This window comes from Girardinichthys multiradiatus, chromosome 5, assembly GCF_021462225.1.
Source record: "Girardinichthys multiradiatus isolate DD_20200921_A chromosome 5, DD_fGirMul_XY1, whole genome shotgun sequence".
NCBI classification, from domain to species: Eukaryota; Metazoa; Chordata; class Actinopteri; order Cyprinodontiformes; family Goodeidae; genus Girardinichthys; species Girardinichthys multiradiatus.
In genome coordinates, this window is record NC_061798.1 from 7,088,365 (window position 1) to 7,108,950 (window position 20,586).

At 40.2% G+C, this 20,586-nt stretch overlaps 1 protein-coding gene across 2 annotated transcripts; it reads right to left on the reverse strand.

Moving 5' to 3' along the window:
• Positions 1 to 4,540: 4,540 nt before the first annotated feature.
• Positions 4,541 to 20,111, reverse strand: srp68 (signal recognition particle 68). 2 transcript variants are annotated; one of them, XM_047366763.1, is made up of 16 exons: positions 19,955 to 20,111; positions 19,440 to 19,506; positions 18,989 to 19,102; positions 17,760 to 17,955; positions 17,450 to 17,532; positions 17,223 to 17,332; positions 17,029 to 17,108; positions 14,672 to 14,812; positions 9,817 to 9,915; positions 9,347 to 9,411; positions 8,936 to 9,089; positions 8,682 to 8,776; positions 8,338 to 8,440; positions 8,155 to 8,230; positions 7,990 to 8,042; positions 4,541 to 6,201 (listed from the first exon to the last, which is right to left on the reverse strand). In XM_047366763.1, the coding sequence occupies exons 1-16, from the start codon at positions 20,037 to 20,039 to the stop codon at positions 5,974 to 5,976; spliced, it is 1,749 nt and encodes a 582-aa protein (XP_047222719.1). In that variant the 5' UTR covers positions 20,040 to 20,111; the 3' UTR covers positions 4,541 to 5,973. The 2 variants fall into 2 exon arrangements, with proteins under 2 accessions (XP_047222719.1, XP_047222717.1); XM_047366761.1 differs by having other exon boundaries at positions 8,311 to 8,440.
• Positions 20,112 to 20,586: the final 475 nt, after the last annotated feature.

Consider the following 20,586-nt stretch of genomic DNA (forward strand, 5'->3'; position numbering starts at 1 on the left):
AATCAATAAAAGACTAATCTAACCTCAGTAAATATAAAAGGCATTGTTTAAATGATGTATGTGATATGTAATTTATTAAAAGTAAATCTATCCAAATTAACTTGGTCCTATGAGAAAATTTAATTGCCCTCATTGTCAAATCATGAATTAACTGTGATGAACATTTTTTGCATCATTAATGTTTAATGTTACTGTGTTTCATGACTGCTAGACCAGTAGAAATATGATATCCCTTTAAAAGAACCTGTCACAGAACATGAAGTAGGCTAAAACAAAATCTCAAAAAGCAACACCTGTCAGTCTAAGTAAATTCTAGAACAGATCAGAAACGTCAGTGACATCTGTCAGTATGGCACAGGGTTACAAAGCCATCTCTGGCGAAACACAATGGGAGCCATCATGAACAAATGAAAACAAACACGGAACAGTTGTGAATCTTCCCATGTTTGGCTGGCCAGTTAAAATGATTTCAAAAGAGGTCACAACAGAACCCAGAAAAACATTTACACCACTGCAGGCCTGATCTGCCTCGGTTAAGATCAGAGTTTATGATTCAACAATAAGAAAGAAACTGGGCACAAATGGCCTCCATGAGAGAGTTTGAAGACCAAAACCACTGCCGACTAACAAGATGCAAAGGCCAGTCTCACATTAGCCAAAAAACATCTTTTGATCCCAAAAATCTTTGGTAAATATTTCTCTAAACTGACAAGAGAAGTTCAACTTTTTGGTAGGTGTTTGTCCTGTAACATCTGGCATACAATTAACAGCCTTTCAGAAGAACATCAGACTGACCATTGACAAGTAATGGAACTATGGATTCCTTGTTTGTGCATTCTTAGCTAACAAAGTTGATTCTGAAACTCTGCTCTATCCAATCCTGAAAATCCAGAGGGAGAATGTCCAGCCATTTGTGAGCCTAAGCTTAAGCTCACTTAGGTTTTATAGCAGGATAATGATTCAAATCACACAAGTAGGTCCAACTCTAAGTGACCTTATTTTAAAATGGCCTATTCAAAGTCCTTACTCGGACCAATTGAGCCTCTGCAGCATGTCTTTAAACAGGCTGTTCTTGCTGAAAAACCTTTTCAATGTGGCAGAATTAAAACAATCCTTCAGAGAAGAGTGGGCTAAAACTCCTTCGCTGTGAATATATAAACCTACAAACAAGGGTCTGGTTAAATTCTGGCTGGATATTTGACTGCTCCTCTTATCAGAATTATTCAGACTCCTGATAGATGTTGACCTAAGATCATTTTCATTTAGCCAAGAAGTTTGTTTCTGATAGGAAACGAGACAGACATCTTTTAAAGACAATAAAAATATGTAAAAGGACTATAAATCATATAAAAACATTCACCTATTTTTAATTACATTCTGATGTAAAATGTCCTGTTGAAAATGATTTATATCCTTCTCAATAGTTGATGGAAAAATGTCCATAGGAATGGCAATCAAACCATGCTTACAGTTGCTGAACAGCCTTTTGCTGGATTCCACTGATATTTTTGATTTGAATTCATCTGTTGCAATGACTTTCGGATCGATGGGGCTGGAAGGCCTTCATGCCTTCACCCTTATCTTTAGCTCCCTCCAAAGATTCTGTTTCAGATTCAAGCTGAGACTCTGACTGGGTCACAACATAAAGCGAACACTGCCCACAGTGAGAAGAAACATTTTAAATTAAAATATTATTTGAAATCTAAATCTGCCAGGGTTCTCTATAATTTGGAGATAAATTGTAGCTGTTGAGGTTGAAGAATTTGGAAGTAGTCCTTGTTTTTTTCAGTCTTTTCAAGGCACCAGTGACACTGTCAACAAAAACAGAACCTCAGCATGATGCTTTCACCACCATGCTTGACAGTGGGAACAGTGTTTTTACATTTGACAACATCACTACTTCAGCCATATTTCTTATCACCCTGATCAAATATTTTAATGTCCATCTCCTCTGGACAATATGTCCATAGGGAAAGCTGCAAATTTGATCTGTTTGAATGTGTTGATTTGTGTAAAGGCACTTCTTACTTGGTCACCATTCTCTCAGTCAGTGTTGATGTGAAACTTGGTTACTGTGACAATGACATTGCTGTTTCAGCATCTTCTCATTTTTGTCTACCAAGTCTACCAAGAAATAGCGATGAAATACTCTGCTAGAATTATGCCAGAAGCTTTTGATAGCAACAAAAAGTGTGGCTGAGGTAGCCGTTATATTTATACAGTTGTAATTTGGAGTGTATGTATATATATGAGCCTGTATTTATAAATTTGACCCTGTGGAGTCAAAATCCCAAAAAATCCAAAATAATTTCAGACGTATACAGCTGTTTGTTTGACTACAGACATTTCATTTGTCCTTTACTGTTTGTTAATGCATTTCAGGGCTGCAGCAGATCCAGGCTCAGTCTAAATAGAGTTGAATGAACTGAAAAGGCAATGCAGTCAGACAATGGTCCATTTTTTATCTGAATAATTCCTCTATGTGGTTAATGCAGTTGTAAATTGTGTCATGGTCTAACTCAGAGTGTATTGATCTATAAAGACCTGATGAAGACCACCAATGCAGAAGAAATGCAAAAGAATTTACTTTTGTTTTTATGGAACTGTGTAAAATTTCTAACACTGAAAAGAGAGGAGACAAAAAAGACAGAAACAAAATGAGGGTGTGTCACTTGAAAATGCACTACCTGGCTGACAGGTTCTCAGATCTCATCTGATGTCACATGCTTAGATAGAAGCTGAACCTTTTGTACTTGAGTTTACAGGGTTAAGATTTGTATTTAAAACTGGGAACTTTTAAGTAAGTTTCTTCTTTTGTCTTTTTTGATAATGGATCTGTAATATGAATGGAGTAACATTGCGGAAAAGGAAACTATGCAAGTCACAAGTAATGCCTTGGGGCAATTATTTCCTCAATAAAGCAAAGACATTTCCATTCAGGCAGGGATGAGGCAGCGGGTTAAATACATTGGACTTTAATATATGTGTCTTTGTGTCTGGGAGGAGGTCAAAGGTAACAGAGTTGTGCAATATAAAAAAAATGCAGGTACCAAATGTAAACCAAAACACTCACACCCTGTTAAGGCATCTGCTCATAATCACACCCTCCACCTCCAAACCGAGGTTCATACAGCGACGAGGCTACCTACACAAATGCTCTATGTATAAATAAAACCATCTGAACACCAAAGATACAGCTCTGTGCAAATGTCCTCAGTCATCTCTGAATTCTTTAGATGCTGTTTTGATTAGGCAGACTTTGGCAATCTTTTAAACTTCCTTCAGGCAACAAAAGCTTTCAGCATTTTCATATTGAAAATAAAAACCTCAGTCTGCTAACATGACATTTAAAGATAGGTGGTGAACCTATATTCATTTACCCTTTAATATCTGACCGGGACAGACCCTCAGTTTCATCCAGTTATGAATCACATTGGAGAAAATCCTGTCATTGTGTTGGATCTCTGGGCACAGGACCGACAGACAGGTCAGGTCATGTCGCAGGGCAGAAGGAATCATTGAAAATTGAAAAGATTGAAAACTTGTGGAGTGACGTTAAAGATGCTGCTTCTGAGGCAAGACCAGAAATGCAGAGGAGTTGTGGAATGTTGTCAGATCATCCTGGGCTGGAATACCTGTTCACAGGAGCCAGATGTTGGTCGACTCCATTCAACCCAGATGTGAAGCAGTTCTCAGAAACACTGGTTATATAACTAAAGATGAGTTTAGTGATGAAAAATCTTAAAGATTTTTTACAGCAAGTTATAAAGACAAATCAAGACACTGCTATTTTGTTAAACAGCACAATGTTTGATTCTTAATTTTCTGTGATTAAAAGATTGATACATTTTTCTTCATGGTTTGATATAGAATATAATGCGCAGCTTTCCCAATGCACAGAAATAAAAACTATTCCAAGGATTCTGAGCTTTCCTCCCATTTTGAAACACTGCTATTAGTCTGAGCATAGATGTACTACTGTCCATGCAGCTACTTTGTTTCTTTTAGCCTCTGACAAGCTCTCTTCTCCTGAATTTTAACCCTGGAGGGGGCTACTCGAGTTTTCCCGTCTCTTTCGTGGTTTTCCACACGCCCGGCCTCAAGGACCCACATATCCGACCACTGCCCTAGATTTTTGGTCCAGCGGGGGTCAGAGCAACCCAGTGTGCAGTTCTGGCGCCTCCTGTGACATCGGCCTCGCTCTGTACTAGCGCTTACCATTTTGTTAGATTTTCCCCATTTGTAATCTGCCTAAGGTATGTTTCATGGTATTTGCAATGCCCTGGAAATTAGGGAAAAGCCTAATAGAGGAGCTGAACTTTACACTTTAAATGATGCCCATTTAAAATAAATATTTAACACATACTTATCAAGTTTTAATAAGGTAGTTAATTCTAAGTAGCTAATTATTTCTTTGTCTCAATCTTTTTTCTTGAAATCACAAAAGCATGGATTTACAGATAGGGTGTAGACATCTTATACCTACTGTATCTAGCAATTATGACAAAGGCGACGTGAAAGAAGAGCAGCAGAAAACAGATTTTGGTGCCAATAAATTTTAATCATAGGACAGAGTAAATGAAAACATTCCCATTACTCCTTCTCAAATGTTTCCAACAGTCACTGATACTAAGATTCTTCCAAGCTAATGGAGAGGAGTCCATCTTAATTCTTCAATACAAACAATGAGAACAGAAGAGCAAAAACAAAGACCAGCAAGTTTTATGAGGAACAATAAAACACTCCTCTAGTCAGTGTACCACAGGGAACCAGGTTCAGACAGGAGCAAAGGAAATCAGCCAGTTGCTTTAAAAAAAAAACTGCTATTTACTTCCAAACAATTGGTAACAACAGATGTCGGAACATTACTGAACTTCCAGAAATGTTAATCATGTTGTAAGAACACTTATCCTACGAGGCGTGGTGGTATGATGAATGCAAGGCTGGTAAAACCTTCAATGGCTTATTGTCTGCAGCCGTCTCCTGCAGACAAACACTCCAGCAGGAGCTTCAACCCTGAAAATATGACTGGGGGTCTCAGTCTAACACACCCCTGGATAATATGCACAATAGAAGAACTTTGAAATCTATAAGAAAATTGCCAGTTCATTGTATAAATATAACTGGACCAAAAGCCTTGAATTACAAGAATCTTGGGAAAAAAAAAAATCCAACATAATTAGCCACATTTAAAAAAAACAACACTGAACATTTATTTTTGATTGACGGTAACAAAGATGATTCTTGGTTTTGTTATTAGCTCCCAATATCAAATTTCAGTATCACCTAGATAACAGCTTAAATGAACTGAAAGGGGCAAACGTTACTAAGAAAATCAAAAACAAAAGAATCCTTTATAATTAAACAACTCATCCATTTTTTTGGATCAATAACGTTCAATATACTTGCTTCATCAGATGTCTCCAACACTGGGCATATGGGAAATATGTGCTTGGTTTTTAATCATATGTTGATATCCAAACGGGTCAAAGATATCCAAGAGCAGAGCAAGCAGATATTATCAAATACTGGATATTTTGAAATTAATTGGTTTAAATGACAGGACTCTTTTAGGTGTCTTATACAGGCATTGAGAAATAACTTCTTTATAACTTCGAACACTGCTGAAGCCGTCTTTAATGTGGAAAAATATCTGCAAACTGGCTCTTCCATTACAGAAACAATGGAAATGAAGTTCCTTTGGAGTTACTGGTTGAATTGATGAATATTTTGACACTGTAACCTCTGGAAATGAAAAGTTCTATCCTGTCTGATTGCTCTGATGATATTACAGAATCCAGGTGGAGACGAGTCATATTGCTACTTGAAGCAGGTTTATTTCTTGTCTGTGATCTCACTTTGAAGGTCAGATTCTCTCTGCACTCCTAAGGACTGCAGACTCCACCAATATTGAAAATAGGCACATTTTTGTCCAGCTTAGGGCCTTGTTGCCTTCATGTTCAGGTCTTTAGTTTAGCTGCCAAAGCCAAATATGCCCTTGATGTAGCCGGTCAGGCCGCCCTTGCCCTTTTGCTCCACCTTGTCATCCAGCGGTGGGAAGGCCACATGGTTGAGGGCGAGGTCAAAGAACAGAGGCTTGCAGGGGATCGTCTGGAACTCGGGGGGGAACTGGACCAGACTGGGATGCTTTCCAACAAGAGTCTTGTCCAGGTGGAAGTTGTCCAGGTGCTCACACAGAGGCTGAGGAGAGGCAGTAACAAGCAGGCATTAACATGGTATATTTCGTACTGCTTCAGCTGCCCATAAGAATAATAAAAAGTAACACATAATAGCTGTGGGTCATATTAGAAAGTACTTTTGGACAAATCTTAGCTGTGAGGTGGGCTAGTTCTGAATTCTCATGAGCCCATAAGCTTTATTACTGACAATCCATGTTTACTAAAAGCCAGCACAGATGGCAGTAAGATTCTGAAGCAGATATTTTCTCACGCGTGATATCAGTGATGGGAACTCCGGCTTCTTTTAGAGAACCGGTTCTCTTGACTTGGTTCACTTAAAAGAGCCAACTCTTTGGGCTCCTAATTTCCTCTAAAAAATAAATAAATAAATAAAATTGAATTAATTTATTGCCCACAATCACATAAATATACATGCATAATGAATTATTAATTTAAAATGAAGCTAAATCACATCATCAGGAGACAGCGCTACATTTTTGATGCCATTCCAGTATTTCATTGGGCACGCAACCACTTGGTCGGAATTTTATTAACACTTATCATGCTCAGCAGCAACATTGGACAGACTCCATTAATTAGAACAGCATCTTGGTCATGGTGATGCAGCGCTGGCCACACCCACTTCCAACCAGTCAGCCAATGTATAACTGCTGACCCTCGACCCCTCTGCTACTGCGAACAGGGACGACAACACACACGTGGCCCTCTTCCACTGGCTCGATTTGGCCCTACTCGACTACACTTTATGTATATAAAAAACACATGACACTCTTGTATATACAACAGGATAAATATTATTGGTAATCAGTTTATGTCCATTTTTTTTTATTGTTTCACACCGATTATTTTAATGTGACACAGTAACATTAATAGCAACGCAGCGCATTGCACTGATGGCTGGAGCCGGGGCTCCATAGCTTCAGCCGTCAGTGGGTCTGTGGAAACACAACTGGTACTGAGTAGAACGAACCAGAGTGGTGCGGCTAAAACTAGCCAGTGGAAAAGGGCCAATATTGACCAATCATGTGGTTTTAAGAGAAAAACAGCGAGAGCGAAGTGGGAAAAAAAATGGCTCCCAATCATAGGCCAGCTCTTGTCGTTCACTTCTAAGATCCATTTCATTCGCTACGGACGCATCACTAATATCAGTATTATGGTAACCTGTCTGTGAAAGCAATAGCTACAGAAGTTCATTTATGTGAACACTGCTACATTGCAGTTTTAGTGTGGCTTGCATAAGTGTTCCTGCTCCAAACTCTGATTTGTCACATTACTACCACATTCCCAAACATATTTCATTGGGATTTTATCTGATAGACAACCAGCACTGTTGCCTTGCAGCAAGAAGGTCCTGGGTTCGATTCCTGACTGGGGTCTTTCTGCATGGAGTTTGCATGTTCTCCCCGTGCATGCGTGGGTTCTCACCAGGTACTCCGGCTTCCTCCCACAGTCCAAAGACATGCCTGTTAGGTTAATTGATCGCTCTAAATTGCCCTTAGGAGTATGAATGAGTGTGTGCATGGTTGTTTGTGTGTTGCACTGCGATGGACTGGCGACCTGTCCAGGGTGTATCCTGCCTCTCGCCCATAGACTGCTCCCCGCGACCCACTATGGAATAAGCGGTAGAAAATGACTGACTGACTGACAAATATATATATATATATATATCAATACTTTATACAACCGTCTTTTGGGTAAGTCTCTTTGCACATCTACAGACTGACACTAATGTTTTAGTGCCTAAAGATGCAGCTTCTATGTGGTCAGTGTTTCAGTTCTTTCTTCTTACCTTGTTATCGTTCACCTGCTGCTGAGGGCTCACTTCAGGTGTCTCATCAGTATCTGAAACAAAAGCACATTTCCTCAGGATTTTTACATTAAAACCTAACAAAAGAGAAAACAACAATTTGCCTGTTAGCAGATAAAACAGTGCTACTCATAAAGGCGCTCTCACCTAAGATAGCAGCAGCCTGTAGTGAGTATTTCTCAGCATTGACCTCAGCAATGAGCTCCTGGACGTCAGGGAGATCCTGCACACATTCAATGATTGCACATCAAAATGTTTTTAAATGAATCTAGAAAAGAACTGAACCAACATGCTGAAACAAACCTTAAGGTTATTTTTAAAACTCTTGACCTTAGACTGGACTTCCTTGGCATATTTCAGCACTCTCTCATACAGAACCAGAGCCTCACTCCACTTCTTCACCAGAACATAAGACTGAGCTATGAAGAAACACCTGACAGAAGAAAGGAGGAAATACCAAATAAACTACAGCGGATTACAAGACTAAATATGCTCTCCAAATTAGCAATTACAAATGCAGACACAAAAACATATCAAAGGTTTGTAAATAATCAGACCTGGTGGGACAAAAGTTAAACTTTAAGCAGAAATGTTCTACACAGCACATTCCTGTAGAAGAATAACTTTAGAGAATCTTCTGTTAGAGGTTCCAGCGAAACCACTAGAAAACTGACCTGTAGGCCTTGTAGACCAAAGTCTTGAGGGACACCTCCTTCTGGAAGGTGTGGTCATCCTCAAGCCCCTGCAGGGTGGAGAGCTCAGCCAGACTCTGCAGAGGTGGACAGATAACATGAGACAGCAGATATCACTGAAGGCAAGGCAACCAAGGGCCACTGCCAATTAATCCTTATAGCTGAAGCATGCCAATGTGAAAAGCCTGGTATATTAACGAAACTGTATATGTAATATTCCCTGGTAAAACACCAACCTGCAGGATGATGTCGTAGAGTCGGATGAGATCTTGTGGACGGGGGCCCCTCTTGTTCTCGTCGGCCCCCGTCTCCTTCAGTTTAGCCTGCAGAGTGTGAGCCATGCTCTCATTTCTCTTCACTAATGTGCACAGCTTGATGTAGGTCAGATAACTAGGAAAGAAGAGCAGCATGGATCAGGTGAAAATAAGAGGAAAAAATGTCAAACGTGGCACAGACCTCCTCAGTGTTCCCAGGCCGGGATCAGACTCAACTGACTATATTATAATGGGGTTGTCACCGCATATATTGACCCAAACTGTTCAGCTATTGTAAAAGTGTGGATTTGTGGATAGTGTGAGTGTAATTTTATAATCCTGCAAAGCCATGAATAAAACATACATTGTGAATGAAGCAAAGTATCTTCTTACCTGTGCAGAAACTGAAGGTTGCTTACTTTCCCACTTTCATTATCAGAGCTCCTCTCTCGCTGTTTCTACAAACATTAAAAGCGTCGCTTTAATTTTTTCCCCCATCATTCCCATTCAACATTACTGTTCAAACCAGTTCAAGACCCCAGCTACACTAGTCCAGACATTTCTTAAAACAGATGTGATTTCCACCAAATTGAAAAAAAAAAAAAAAACTTACACTAGAGCAAGCTGTGATATCTATGCTGCACCAGTAGGAGGCCATTTTGTTGACAATGAAACATCAACATTTTTTTTTTTTATAAAGTTGGGATGTCCTTAGGGACAAATAACAACCTGAGTTTTTAAGGAATTTCTTTTTGGACAATTGAAAACTCGTTTGTAAAATATCTGTGTTAGTGAAGACAGGGCCTCAGTTTTCAGGCTGAGTTCGTCCAACCTCTCACTGTGTTTGGGCTAGTGTGTCTTACCGCCTCGCTCTTGATGTCCTCTCTCACAGCCTGGATGGTGTCTCTGCACTCGGCCAGCAGGGTCTCATACAGATGTTCTTTGGTCTCCTCATTAACAGCCTGCGGAACAAAAACATTTACTCAGAACTACAGTGGACTCACCAGCAGAACACAAGGAAAAGATTCTCAACGTTGATCAGGTTGATACCAACACAACACCTAGAAATCGGTTATTGCAAATATATCTCTTAAAATTAAAAAGGTCAGGGATCTTGCACAGTTTTAACTAAACTTTGGTAGAAAGAACAAAAGTAAAAGCAGGACTGTCACAGTGTTGCACTTTGGGAGACACAGGTATGTTGCCAGGCGGGCTCCTCGTACATTCCAGCACATCACTCGTGTGTACTTAGAGACCACGGAGTTTCAGGGTCTGAATACCAGGATTGTTCTCCAGCCTACGTGCTTTTCATCGACAGGAGTCATCGGAAAGGGCTCAGATCTTAGACAAAATGTATTACGCTCAGGTCAAAAGCACATTTGTTTAACTGGAATACAGTTACTGTAAAATGTAGCAACTAACTAGAACATAAAGGCATATAAACTACTAATTATTTAAAAGCACTAAGCCTGAGGCTGTGTGTATCTACTGCTGGTGTAAGAGTTAAGAGTTTAAGTTTAAGCCAGGTATAGAAATGAACTCATGACTGTGAGTCTCTTTAATAGAAGAAGAGGCCTTTGAGTGTAAGACTGTTAAGCAGGGAATTAATCTAAATAAAACTGTGGCTGCCAATTTATCCCAATCTGGGAAGGATTACAGACATTTTAGACAGGTCTAAGGTAGCCTAATAAGCCATTCTGGGAGTGCATTATGCTATTAAATCCTGGTTGCGATAACTACCAACAGATGAGTCAGAAGCTGCTCTAACCCACCCAGGATTGTGACGTTACTTGGAGCTACAGACTTTCACCAACACCCTGCCAAAGCCTAGCATGACCAGCTGAACCTGTTGGGTATCCTTTCCTGTTCAGAGCCAGCACTGGACACCCAATCTGATCAGAGATGGGAGAGGTTCTTCAGCTCACAGATGTCTGGGGGCCTTATCTGATCTTCTTTGACCATACAAAGTGTTACACATAGGGAAGCTTAACATGTTGCATTGTGATATCAAGTATCATTTTGATGTATTAAATACGAGAGAAATGAAAATACAGGTATTATGATCAAAGAGCTTAAACATGCTTCTGTTTATAATTAGTAGCAGCCATGTTGAGCCTAACCATAGACTGTAATGATACAGCTGAAACCAAAAGACTCCTTTTAAAGCTGAAAGTCCTTCAGAAATTCTAATGCAACTCTGTCCACAGAGATCTGCTGCTGGGTGTGGTTTGCTGAAATGCACAGAATGCAGTTGTGTGATGAGATGTTTCATGCCAGAGAGCCTAGTGGCTGTGGGTGTGACAGGTGTGCCTAGAGGAAGGCTCGACAGGCGACAGGAAGGAATTCTGGTAATGCTGACAGGACAGGCGATTCCAAGAAGAGGAGAGCGCCACACATTGATAGTTTCAGGAACTGCATATGATGTTGTTGGAAAGAGGCTGGTAGAAGACTGAAGTCGGTAGGGTCAGAGTGAGTTTGGGTTGCTTTCAGCTGCAAACAGATTTATTAGTTTTTGGAGGTTGGGGGGTTAGGGTTGGGCTTATGACTGACAATTCAATCACAAACTGCCATAAAATAGATACTGTTGGACAAATTCCTCAATACTGAATCTGACACATTCTTTGGAAGCATCAGGTTGTACAAAAAATCATGTTTATTTATTCATTTTTATATTGCATTTAGTTATAGAGAATCAATGTTTAGACTAGTAGCAATCACACTAATATAATGATTAACAAGACTGTTGGTGAATAAATGCGTTTTATGGCTGATAAAGATCTAACTTTATGAAATGGTCTCATTCTGGAAGTAAAATAAAAATCTATGCACATAATTAGGATTTCTACTCATCTGTCCTTTGACCTGCGGTTCTGAACATCCCGCTCCTCAGCACAGTGGACAGAAGATCTATGTACAACATTTGCTTGACCCGCCCTCGAGGTTTTCTGTCCCAGGGAGGCACTGGCTGTTTTCATCGTGATAGTGAGGAGAAACTATCTTGTTAAAAAAAAAACAAATCTACTGAATCCTAACAAGGTTGATCAAGGCTTGGTTAGTCTGATTCTACACAGCTTCTGGTTTTGGACTGTGCTGGCTGGTCAGTCATTGAGTGATCCATCATGATTTAAAATTAAATCTGATCAAGTTCTTTAATACATAATTTTGCAAAACTGTTTCTTCAGTCAGAGTAAAATAAGAACAAAAAATGTAAGGCTGGACAAACTTTAAATTATCCATTTTAATTTGGCTAAGATAACAGAATCTAATATGGATATAATTCATTAATGAATAAAACAGGATGGCACTATTAGTAGAAACTTCAGTGTCTTATCCAAAGATACAGCCAATGCCAGAGAGACTGGACTGAACAGCAAAACTTGTCATTAGTGAGCAACTCAGTCACATGCGGCATGACCTTCCATGCTACTAATAAAGATGCATGAGAATCCATGCACCTAAAGGTCCATCAGTTCTAACTGAAACAAACGGTGACCATTAGATGTCCTTTATAGCAGCTTGAACCTGAACATACCAATGAACTAACTCAGCCCGAAAAACTACAAATCCATTCAAGTCAATAGGAATAGGGCGGTGGTCACCTTCCTAAGCACACATTGCTAATGAGCTTATTCAAACCTATGTTGTTTAGGACCAGCATTAAGTCATATGCCATTTCTAATGAGTACACATCTGCTTAAAACTGATCTTTAAAAAACCCTTTCACTAAGTGCGTTCTGTGCTACATGTCCCAATGTGAGATTAGGCAAAGGAAAGAAAAACGTCTCAAAATGAGCCCCCCGGTGGCCATCTTGTGTAGTTTGTCATTGATCGGCATCCAAAACAGGGAACCAAATTAGTAACAAGTAATATTAAAACGGAGAGTAAACATGCTAGCATTAGCTGAGCTCTTCAGCAAACTGCTTTGCAAAACATCGCCACCAGGAGCAAAACTTGAATTTAACCAATTTCTGATTTGATGCATACAGGTCCTTCTCAAAATATTAGCATATTGTGATAAAGTTCATTATTTTCCATAATGTCATGATGAAAATTTAACATTCATATATTTTAGATTCATTGCACACTAACTGAAATATTTCAGGTCTTTTATTGTCTTAATACGGATGATTTTGGCATACAGCTCATGAAAACCCAAAATTCCTATCTCACAAAATTAGCATATCATTAAAAGGGTCTCTAAACGAGCTATGAACCTAATCATCTGAATCAACGAGTTAACTCTAAACACCTGCAAAAGATTCCTGAGGCCTTTAAAACTCCCAGCCTGGTTCATCACTCAAAACCCCAATCATGGGTAAGACTGCCGACCTGACTGCTGTCCAGAAGGCCACTATTGACACCCTCAAGCAAGAGGGTAAGACACAGAAAGAAATTTCTGAACGAATAGGCTGTTCCCAGAGTGCTGTATCAAGGCACCTCAGTGGGAAGTCTGTGGGAAGGAAAAAGTGTGGCAGAAAATGCTGCACAACGAGAAGAGGTGACCGGACCCTGAGGAAGATTGTGGAGAAGGGCCGATTCCAGACCTTGGGGGACCTGCGGAAGCAGTGGACTGAGTCTGGAGTAGAAACATCCAGAGCCACCGTGCACAGGCGTGTGCAGGAAATGGGCTACAGGTGCCGCATTCCCCAGACCTGGGCTACAGAGAAGCAGCACTGGACTGTTGCTCAGTGGTCCAAAGTACTTTTTTCGGATGAAAGCAAATTCTGCATGTCATTCGGAAATCAAGGTGCCAGAGTCTGGAGGAAGACTGGGGAGAAGGAAATGCCAAAATGCCAGAAGTCCAGTGTCAAGTACCCACAGTCAGTGATGGTCTGGGGTGCCGTGTCAGCTGCTGGTGTTGGTCCACTGTGTTTTATCAAGGGCAGGGTCAATGCAGCTAGCTATCAGGAGATTTTGGAGCACTTCATGCTTCCATCTGCTGAAAAGCTTTATGGAGATGAAGATTTCATTTTTCAGCACGACCTGGCACCTGCTCACAGTGCCAAAACCACTGGTAAATGGTTTACTGACCATGGTATCACTGTGCTCAATTGGCCTGCCAACTCTCCTGACCTGAACCCCATAGAGAATCTGTGGGATATTGTGAAGAGAACGTTGAGAGACTCAAGACCCAACACTCTGGATGAGTTAAAGGCCGCTATCGAAGCATCCTGGGCCTCCATAAGACCTCAGCAGTGCCACAGGCTGATTGCCTCCATGCCACGCCGCATTGAAGCAGTCATTTCTGCAAAAGGATTCCCGACCAAGTATTGAGTGCATAACTGTACATGATTATTTGAAGGTTGACGTTTTTTGTATTAAAAACACTTTTCTTTTATTGGTCGGATGAAATATGCTAATTTTGTGAGATAGGAATTTTGGGTTTTTATGAGCCGTATGCCAAAATCATCCGTATTAAGACAATAAAAGACCTGAAATATTTCAGTTAGTGTGCAATGAATCTAAAATATATGAATGTTAAATTTTCATCATGACATTATGGAAAATAATGAACTTTATCACAATATGCTAATATTTTGAGAAGGACCTGTATGTTGTTTAAAATGTTTTATCTGTGACTGAACAACTGGCTTTCCTTCTGATGCAACATGAACAAATTACTTCATTGTGGGAATTTGCTTCAGGACTTCTATTTGTTTTAAAGGTGGTGTCTGCATGATAAATGTTAATTCCACAATAAGTAAGAAGCAGGCTTACCTGAGCGATGGCAGCTTCATTGTCTGCCAGACCCAGGAGAAATATGCGAGCCTTGTCGCTCTTCACAGGTACGGTCCGGCCTCGCCACTCCACCTCGCTCATCGTGGCTGCCTGCTTGGTCCTTGCTTGAGTGATCAGGGCCTGAAGGGACAGGAACAACACACTATTATTTTAATACTACCTCACAGTAGATAGCTATTCAGTAATGAAATGTGTGTTTTTCTATTTACCATTTCACATTTTTTTTCTAATACATTGTAGCCTAATATGTTAAATGGCCTGCATGTGTAAAGTGCTTTATCAAATCTGAGGACCCCAAAGCACTTACACTACAATCAGTCAACCACTCATTCACACAGACAGTGAGCTACAATGTAGCCACAGCTGTCCTGGGGCAGACTGACAGAAGTGAGGCTACCATACAATCGGCGCCACCGAGCCCTCTGACCACCATCATTAGGCAAGGAGGGTGAAGTGTTTTGCCGAAGGGAGTTTGAAGCAGCAACCCACAGGTTACAGGACGAACTCCTACCACCTCCGTCCACATACAGGTCCTTCTCAAAATATTAGCATATTGTGATGAAGTTCATTATTTTCCATAATGTAATGATGAAAATTTAACATTCATATATTTTAGATTCATTGCACACTAACTGAAATATTTCAGGTCTTTTATTGTCTTAATACGGATGATTTTGGCATACAGCTCATGAAAACCCAAAATTCCTATCTCACAAAATTAGCATATCATTAAAAGGGTCTCTAAACGAGCTATGAACCTAATCATCTGAATCAACGAGTTAACTCTAAACACCTGCAAAAGATTCCTGAGGCCTTTAAAACTCCCAGCCTGGTTCATCACTCAAAACCCCAATCATGGGTAAGACTGCCGACCTGACTGCTGTCCAGAAGGCCACTATTGACACCCTCAAGCAAGAGGGTAAGACACAGAAAGACATTTCTGAACGAATAGGCTGTTCCCAGAGTGCTGTATCAAGGTACCTCAGTGGGAAGTCTGTGGGAAGAAAAAAGTGTGGCAGAAAACGCTGCACAACGAGAAGAGGTGACCGGACCCTGAGGAAGATTGTGGAGAAGGGCCGATTCCAGACCTTGGGGGACCTGCGGAAGCAGTGGACTGAGTCTGGAGTAGAAACATCCAGAGCCACCGTGCACAGGCGTGTGCAGGAAATGGGCTACAGGTGCCGCATTCCCCAGGTCAAGCCACTTTTGAACCAGAAACAGCGGCAGAAGCGCCTGACCTGGGCTATAGAGAAGCAGCACTGGACTGTTGCTCAGTGGTCCAAAGTACTTTTTTTGGATGAAAGCAAATTCTGCATGTCATTCGGAAATCAAGGTGCCAGAGTCTGGAGGAAGACTGGGGAGAAGGAAATGTCAAAATGCCAGAAGTCCAGTGTCAAGTACCCACAGTCAGTGATGGTCTGGGGTACCGTGTCAGCTGCTGGTGTTGGTCCACTGTGTTTTATCAAGGGCAGGGTCAATGCAGCTAGCTATCAGGAGATTTTGGAGCACTTCATGCTTCCATCTGCTGAAAAGCTTTATGGAGATGAAGATTTCATTTTTCAGCACGACCTGGCACCTGCTCACAGTGCCAAAACCACTGGTAAATGGTTTACTGACCATGGTATCACTGTGCTCAATTGGCCTGCCAACTCTCCTGACCTGAACCCCATAGAGAATCTGTGGGATATTGTGAAGAGAACGTTGAGAGACTCAAGACCCAACACTCTGGATGAGTTAAAGGCCGCTATCGAAGCATCCTGGGCCTCCATAAGACCTCAGCAGTGCCACAGGCTGATTGCCTCCATGCCACGCCGCATTGAAGCAGTCATTTCTGCAAAAGGATTCCCGACCAAGTATTGAGTGCATAACTGTACATGATTATTTGAAGGTTGACGTTTTTTGTATTAAAAACACTTTTCTTTTATTGGTCGGATGAAATATGCTAATTTTGTGAGATAGGAATTTTGGGTTTTCATGAGCTGTATGCCACAATCATCCGTATTAAGACAATAAAATACCTGAAATATTTCAGTTAGTGTGCAATGAATCTAAAATATATGAATGTTAAATTTTCATCATGACATTATGGAAAATAATGAACTTTATCACAATATGCTAATATTTTGAGAAGGACCTGTATGCATCAAATCAGAAACATCTTGAGAAATATAAGGCTGCCCTGCAGAAACTCATGCTGATACAAAACATGTTGCCGTCAGGAAAATTTGTAACATTCCGGGACTTAAAAGACTCGACTGATCGGTAGGTCGATGACATAATTGTCCTGATTGGGACATCCTTAATATTCAATCATGTTAAAGGTACTTTGTGCTCACCTCTAGTTTTTCAGCCATCATGCCCCCTCCTCCACCAGTCAGTCTCATCTGCATCAAGTCATTGATGGCATTCTGGTCACCTATAGTTTCACAGTGAAATGCACTTAGAAAGCTAAAGAATGCACTTTATCAAACACTTTGCATCGATCTGAATAATAATCCCCCATACAGGTGGATCTCTAAGACATATTCACCTATGTTGTAAGCACAGTAGCGGATGTTGGGCGATATCTCATCCACGCGCTGACGATACAGAACAGCCAGCTCCTCGGTGAAGGCACTGGCCAGTTTCTCATAAATGGTCCTGGTAGAGAGCAGAGGGGATTACTTTTATACAGTTACCACTTTTTAACTTCATGATCTGTATGAACAGGAATCCCCTTATTAAGCCCCTGTACAGTAAAGCGTGATTAAAACTTACTTGCACTTGTTGAAGGCCTCCATGGCAAGCTTCCACTCCTGCAGTTCAAAGTGTACCATCCCCGTTAGATACGCAGTGTAGGCCTAGAACAAAAACATCAGCAATGACTAAAAACTGTTGTATTCTTTTCTACTTGGAACGTTTTTGTTTTACTAAACGTTCAACAGAATACAGAGAAATATTTGTTGAGAGAAAAGTAGAAGATTCTTCCAGATTTTGTAGATGCAAACCTTTTTGCATATTTTCAGCCTTTAATCCAAACACTTTCATTTACCTCTAAAATGTTAGCAGCTTATCCTCTTTAGCGTACCTGTGCTTCTAGTTTGGTCTTCGCATCAACACGGGGGCTCTCGCAGAGCTTCTCCAGCTTCTCGCTGTGCTTGGCAGCCTTGCGTAATCGGGCAAGCAAGTGGAATTTCTTCCTTGGCTCTGTGTTGGCCTCCTGTTTCAGCTGCATGGCGTAGCTCCATGCACGCTCTGCCTCCATCAAAACCAGTAACAGATACCTGTAAGGGTGAAAGGTAGCTTGATGGCTGCCTTTATATGCCAGAAGACATACATTTTACAACATCTGAAGTAGTTTATATGTTAAACTGTTAAATATTAGGACACATCAATATGACAAACCTGGATGATAGAGGGTTGAATGCCCAAAGCTGCCAAATTCAAGTTGTTGTCAGTAGTTTGGTTAATTAATTTAGTAATTTATTTTTGTTCTACTGTTATTTCTGAACTAGTGACCTGTCCAGGATGTACCTGGCTATTCAACATTTGACTGATTAATGGGAAACAATTTCCTAATAGGGTATCATCAGTCAGTCTGCAACAGCCATTTCTGCTTAATCCCTTGATTTGTGATTATGCAACTGGCTTGCCGCTACCTTGAATGAACTTTTTTTCCCCATTTGATGTTGGGATTTAAACACTGAAGTTTGGAAATTTCCCTCTGGTAACAATAAAGGAAACACGACCAGTAAATAGTTCATTCTGTATTTTTTCATTCCCATCACAACATAGCCAGGGCACAATATCAGACCTGGTAGATTTTTTTTTTTTTTTTTTTATCAACCAAAAAGTCTGTTAAAGTTTTTAATAACACTTGCACGAAAACAAAAAAATTATAAATAAAAATCAACTGATCTGCTAGCCCAAGAAAGAGCCTCATAGCGCAGTCCATCAAAGACCACATCTTCAATTTTCATTGGGTCTAACATAAACTGGAGGTCATAAAGTATGTGAAAATTTCACCTATTAAAATGCTACAGCTGTGGTCATTTTGAGCCTATATAATATTGGTATTACTGAGAAAGAATGGCAAACATACCTAGCTAAACATCAAAGAAAATGCCACTTTGCTTGATTTTTGAATAATGGCTCATGGTGCATCCGTTCACTACTGTATTTACATAGTTTTAAAAACTGGTTTCACTCATTTCCTGACACAAAAAGCCAATTCATTAAAATATTGCCTATTTTTTGACAAAAATTCTGACTGGATATAGTTAAGCATTAATCCATATCAAGCTGTCCATTCCTGACCTGCTGTCAGAAAGGATTTCCACAGTGACCTTCTTTCCAACAAACTTGTGTCTGTTGCCCATCTTGAAGCCAAGAGTCTTTCTGAGGCGACGCAGCCTACGAGAGCAGTAGCCCCTGCAAGGGATAACAAAGGTATTTACACTAAAATAAAAGACGTACATGCATTCACTTTAAAACAGATTATTTTTATTTATTGAGGGACAATAATGCAAATATAATCTTTTTTGTTTTAATTTCCATGTTGAATTTCCTCAAACTCTCTTTTTCTATAGTACAGATTTCTATGACAAAAAACGGGCTGCAGTATCTTAATACGTTTAGTAAATACATATATATATTTATTTGAGAACAGTTTGAACAGGAACATGAGCTAACTAATGTCACTAAGAGACCCTGAAAGCCAGTCTATAAACAGAGATGTAACTGGACATCTGGGTGTGTGGGAGCTCACCTGTATCTTTGGTAGTCTCCGTGCCTGAGGCCATGCTGCTGCTGGGACTCCTTGATGATTTGCAAGACTGTGATTCAGTGTTAAGTGACAACTTTAACTATATCAGTACACAAATATAAAACGGCCAGTAAGGGCACATTCAAGTCTGAATATGTGTGCAACATTAGCACAAGATGAATGAATCAAGAGTCCGCTTGTAACGATTAGAGCTAATCGTAACTTTAAAAATATATTACACATTTTTCTTCATTCTTTCAGCGTTAGTTTTCTGTCACACATTGTGTTTTGTCTGTAGGCTAAATGTCTGCTGCGTCACTATATTAATTAAGGTGCTGCGAAGTCAAAGATTTAGCGAGGTTTTCATGTCCACCACGGATAGTCAAATGACACGTAGCCTAACCAAGCTAACCCCTTAGCTAACCAAGCAGCTAGCGTTAGCTTCTAGAAACAGCTTCGCTCAGTGAAAATGATCCCCCTCCCGTCAACGAAGAGCTACGTCGTCATGTAAAGGATACTTTCCAGGCCCAGTCCTCCTTGTATATTCTCTTTATTTTCGTCCATAAGAGAAAGTTTAGCTTCGTTCTGCTTGTCCGCGGCCATCTCTGCAAGCTAACAGCTAATCTGAATCACACACATGCTCAATCCCACACTGAAAGCAGACCAATACCAGGGGGTGGGTGGGAAATGAGTTAATCTCGCGATATTTGAATGAGGGCCTACCTTTCAGCTTCTTTGTTTCACATTTCTTGATAAAAATATATTAATAAAATATAAAATCTCAATTGAGATATATAAAATCAACTGCAAGTAAACTATAATACCCTGCACAAAGCAAAACCACAGAAGATAAACTCTAAAGTCAAACACTGACAGGATCAAATCAAAAGGCAGCACATATACAGTACCTTGCAAAAGTATTCATAGATCTTAAACTCACACTTTCACACCGCATCTATAAACCTCAATGTATTTTATCAAGATATTTATACAGAAAACATATGCACTATGTTGTGTGGTTTTAAAATGCAAAAAGTGCAGCTCCATTTTTTCCAGCTCCTAGGAGCCTATGCTTTGCATTGTAATTCGATTCGCCACTCTTAACCAGGCCATTCTAACATATGAATATGCATTGATCTATACCATTGAC

Coding starts and splice junctions, on each gene's coding strand:
- srp68 (XM_047366761.1), bottom strand. CDS start 20,039: ATGGCCGCGGACAAGCAGAACGAAGCTAAACTTTCTCTTATGGACGAA. Junction 17,533..17,759: donor AGACCAAACTAGAAGCACAG/GTACGCTAAAGA, acceptor TTTTTGTTCTAG/GCCTACACTGCGTATCTAAC. Junction 9,412..9,816: donor AGGACATCAAGAGCGAGGCG/GTAAGACACACT, acceptor TAATGTTTGTAG/AAACAGCGAGAGAGGAGCTC.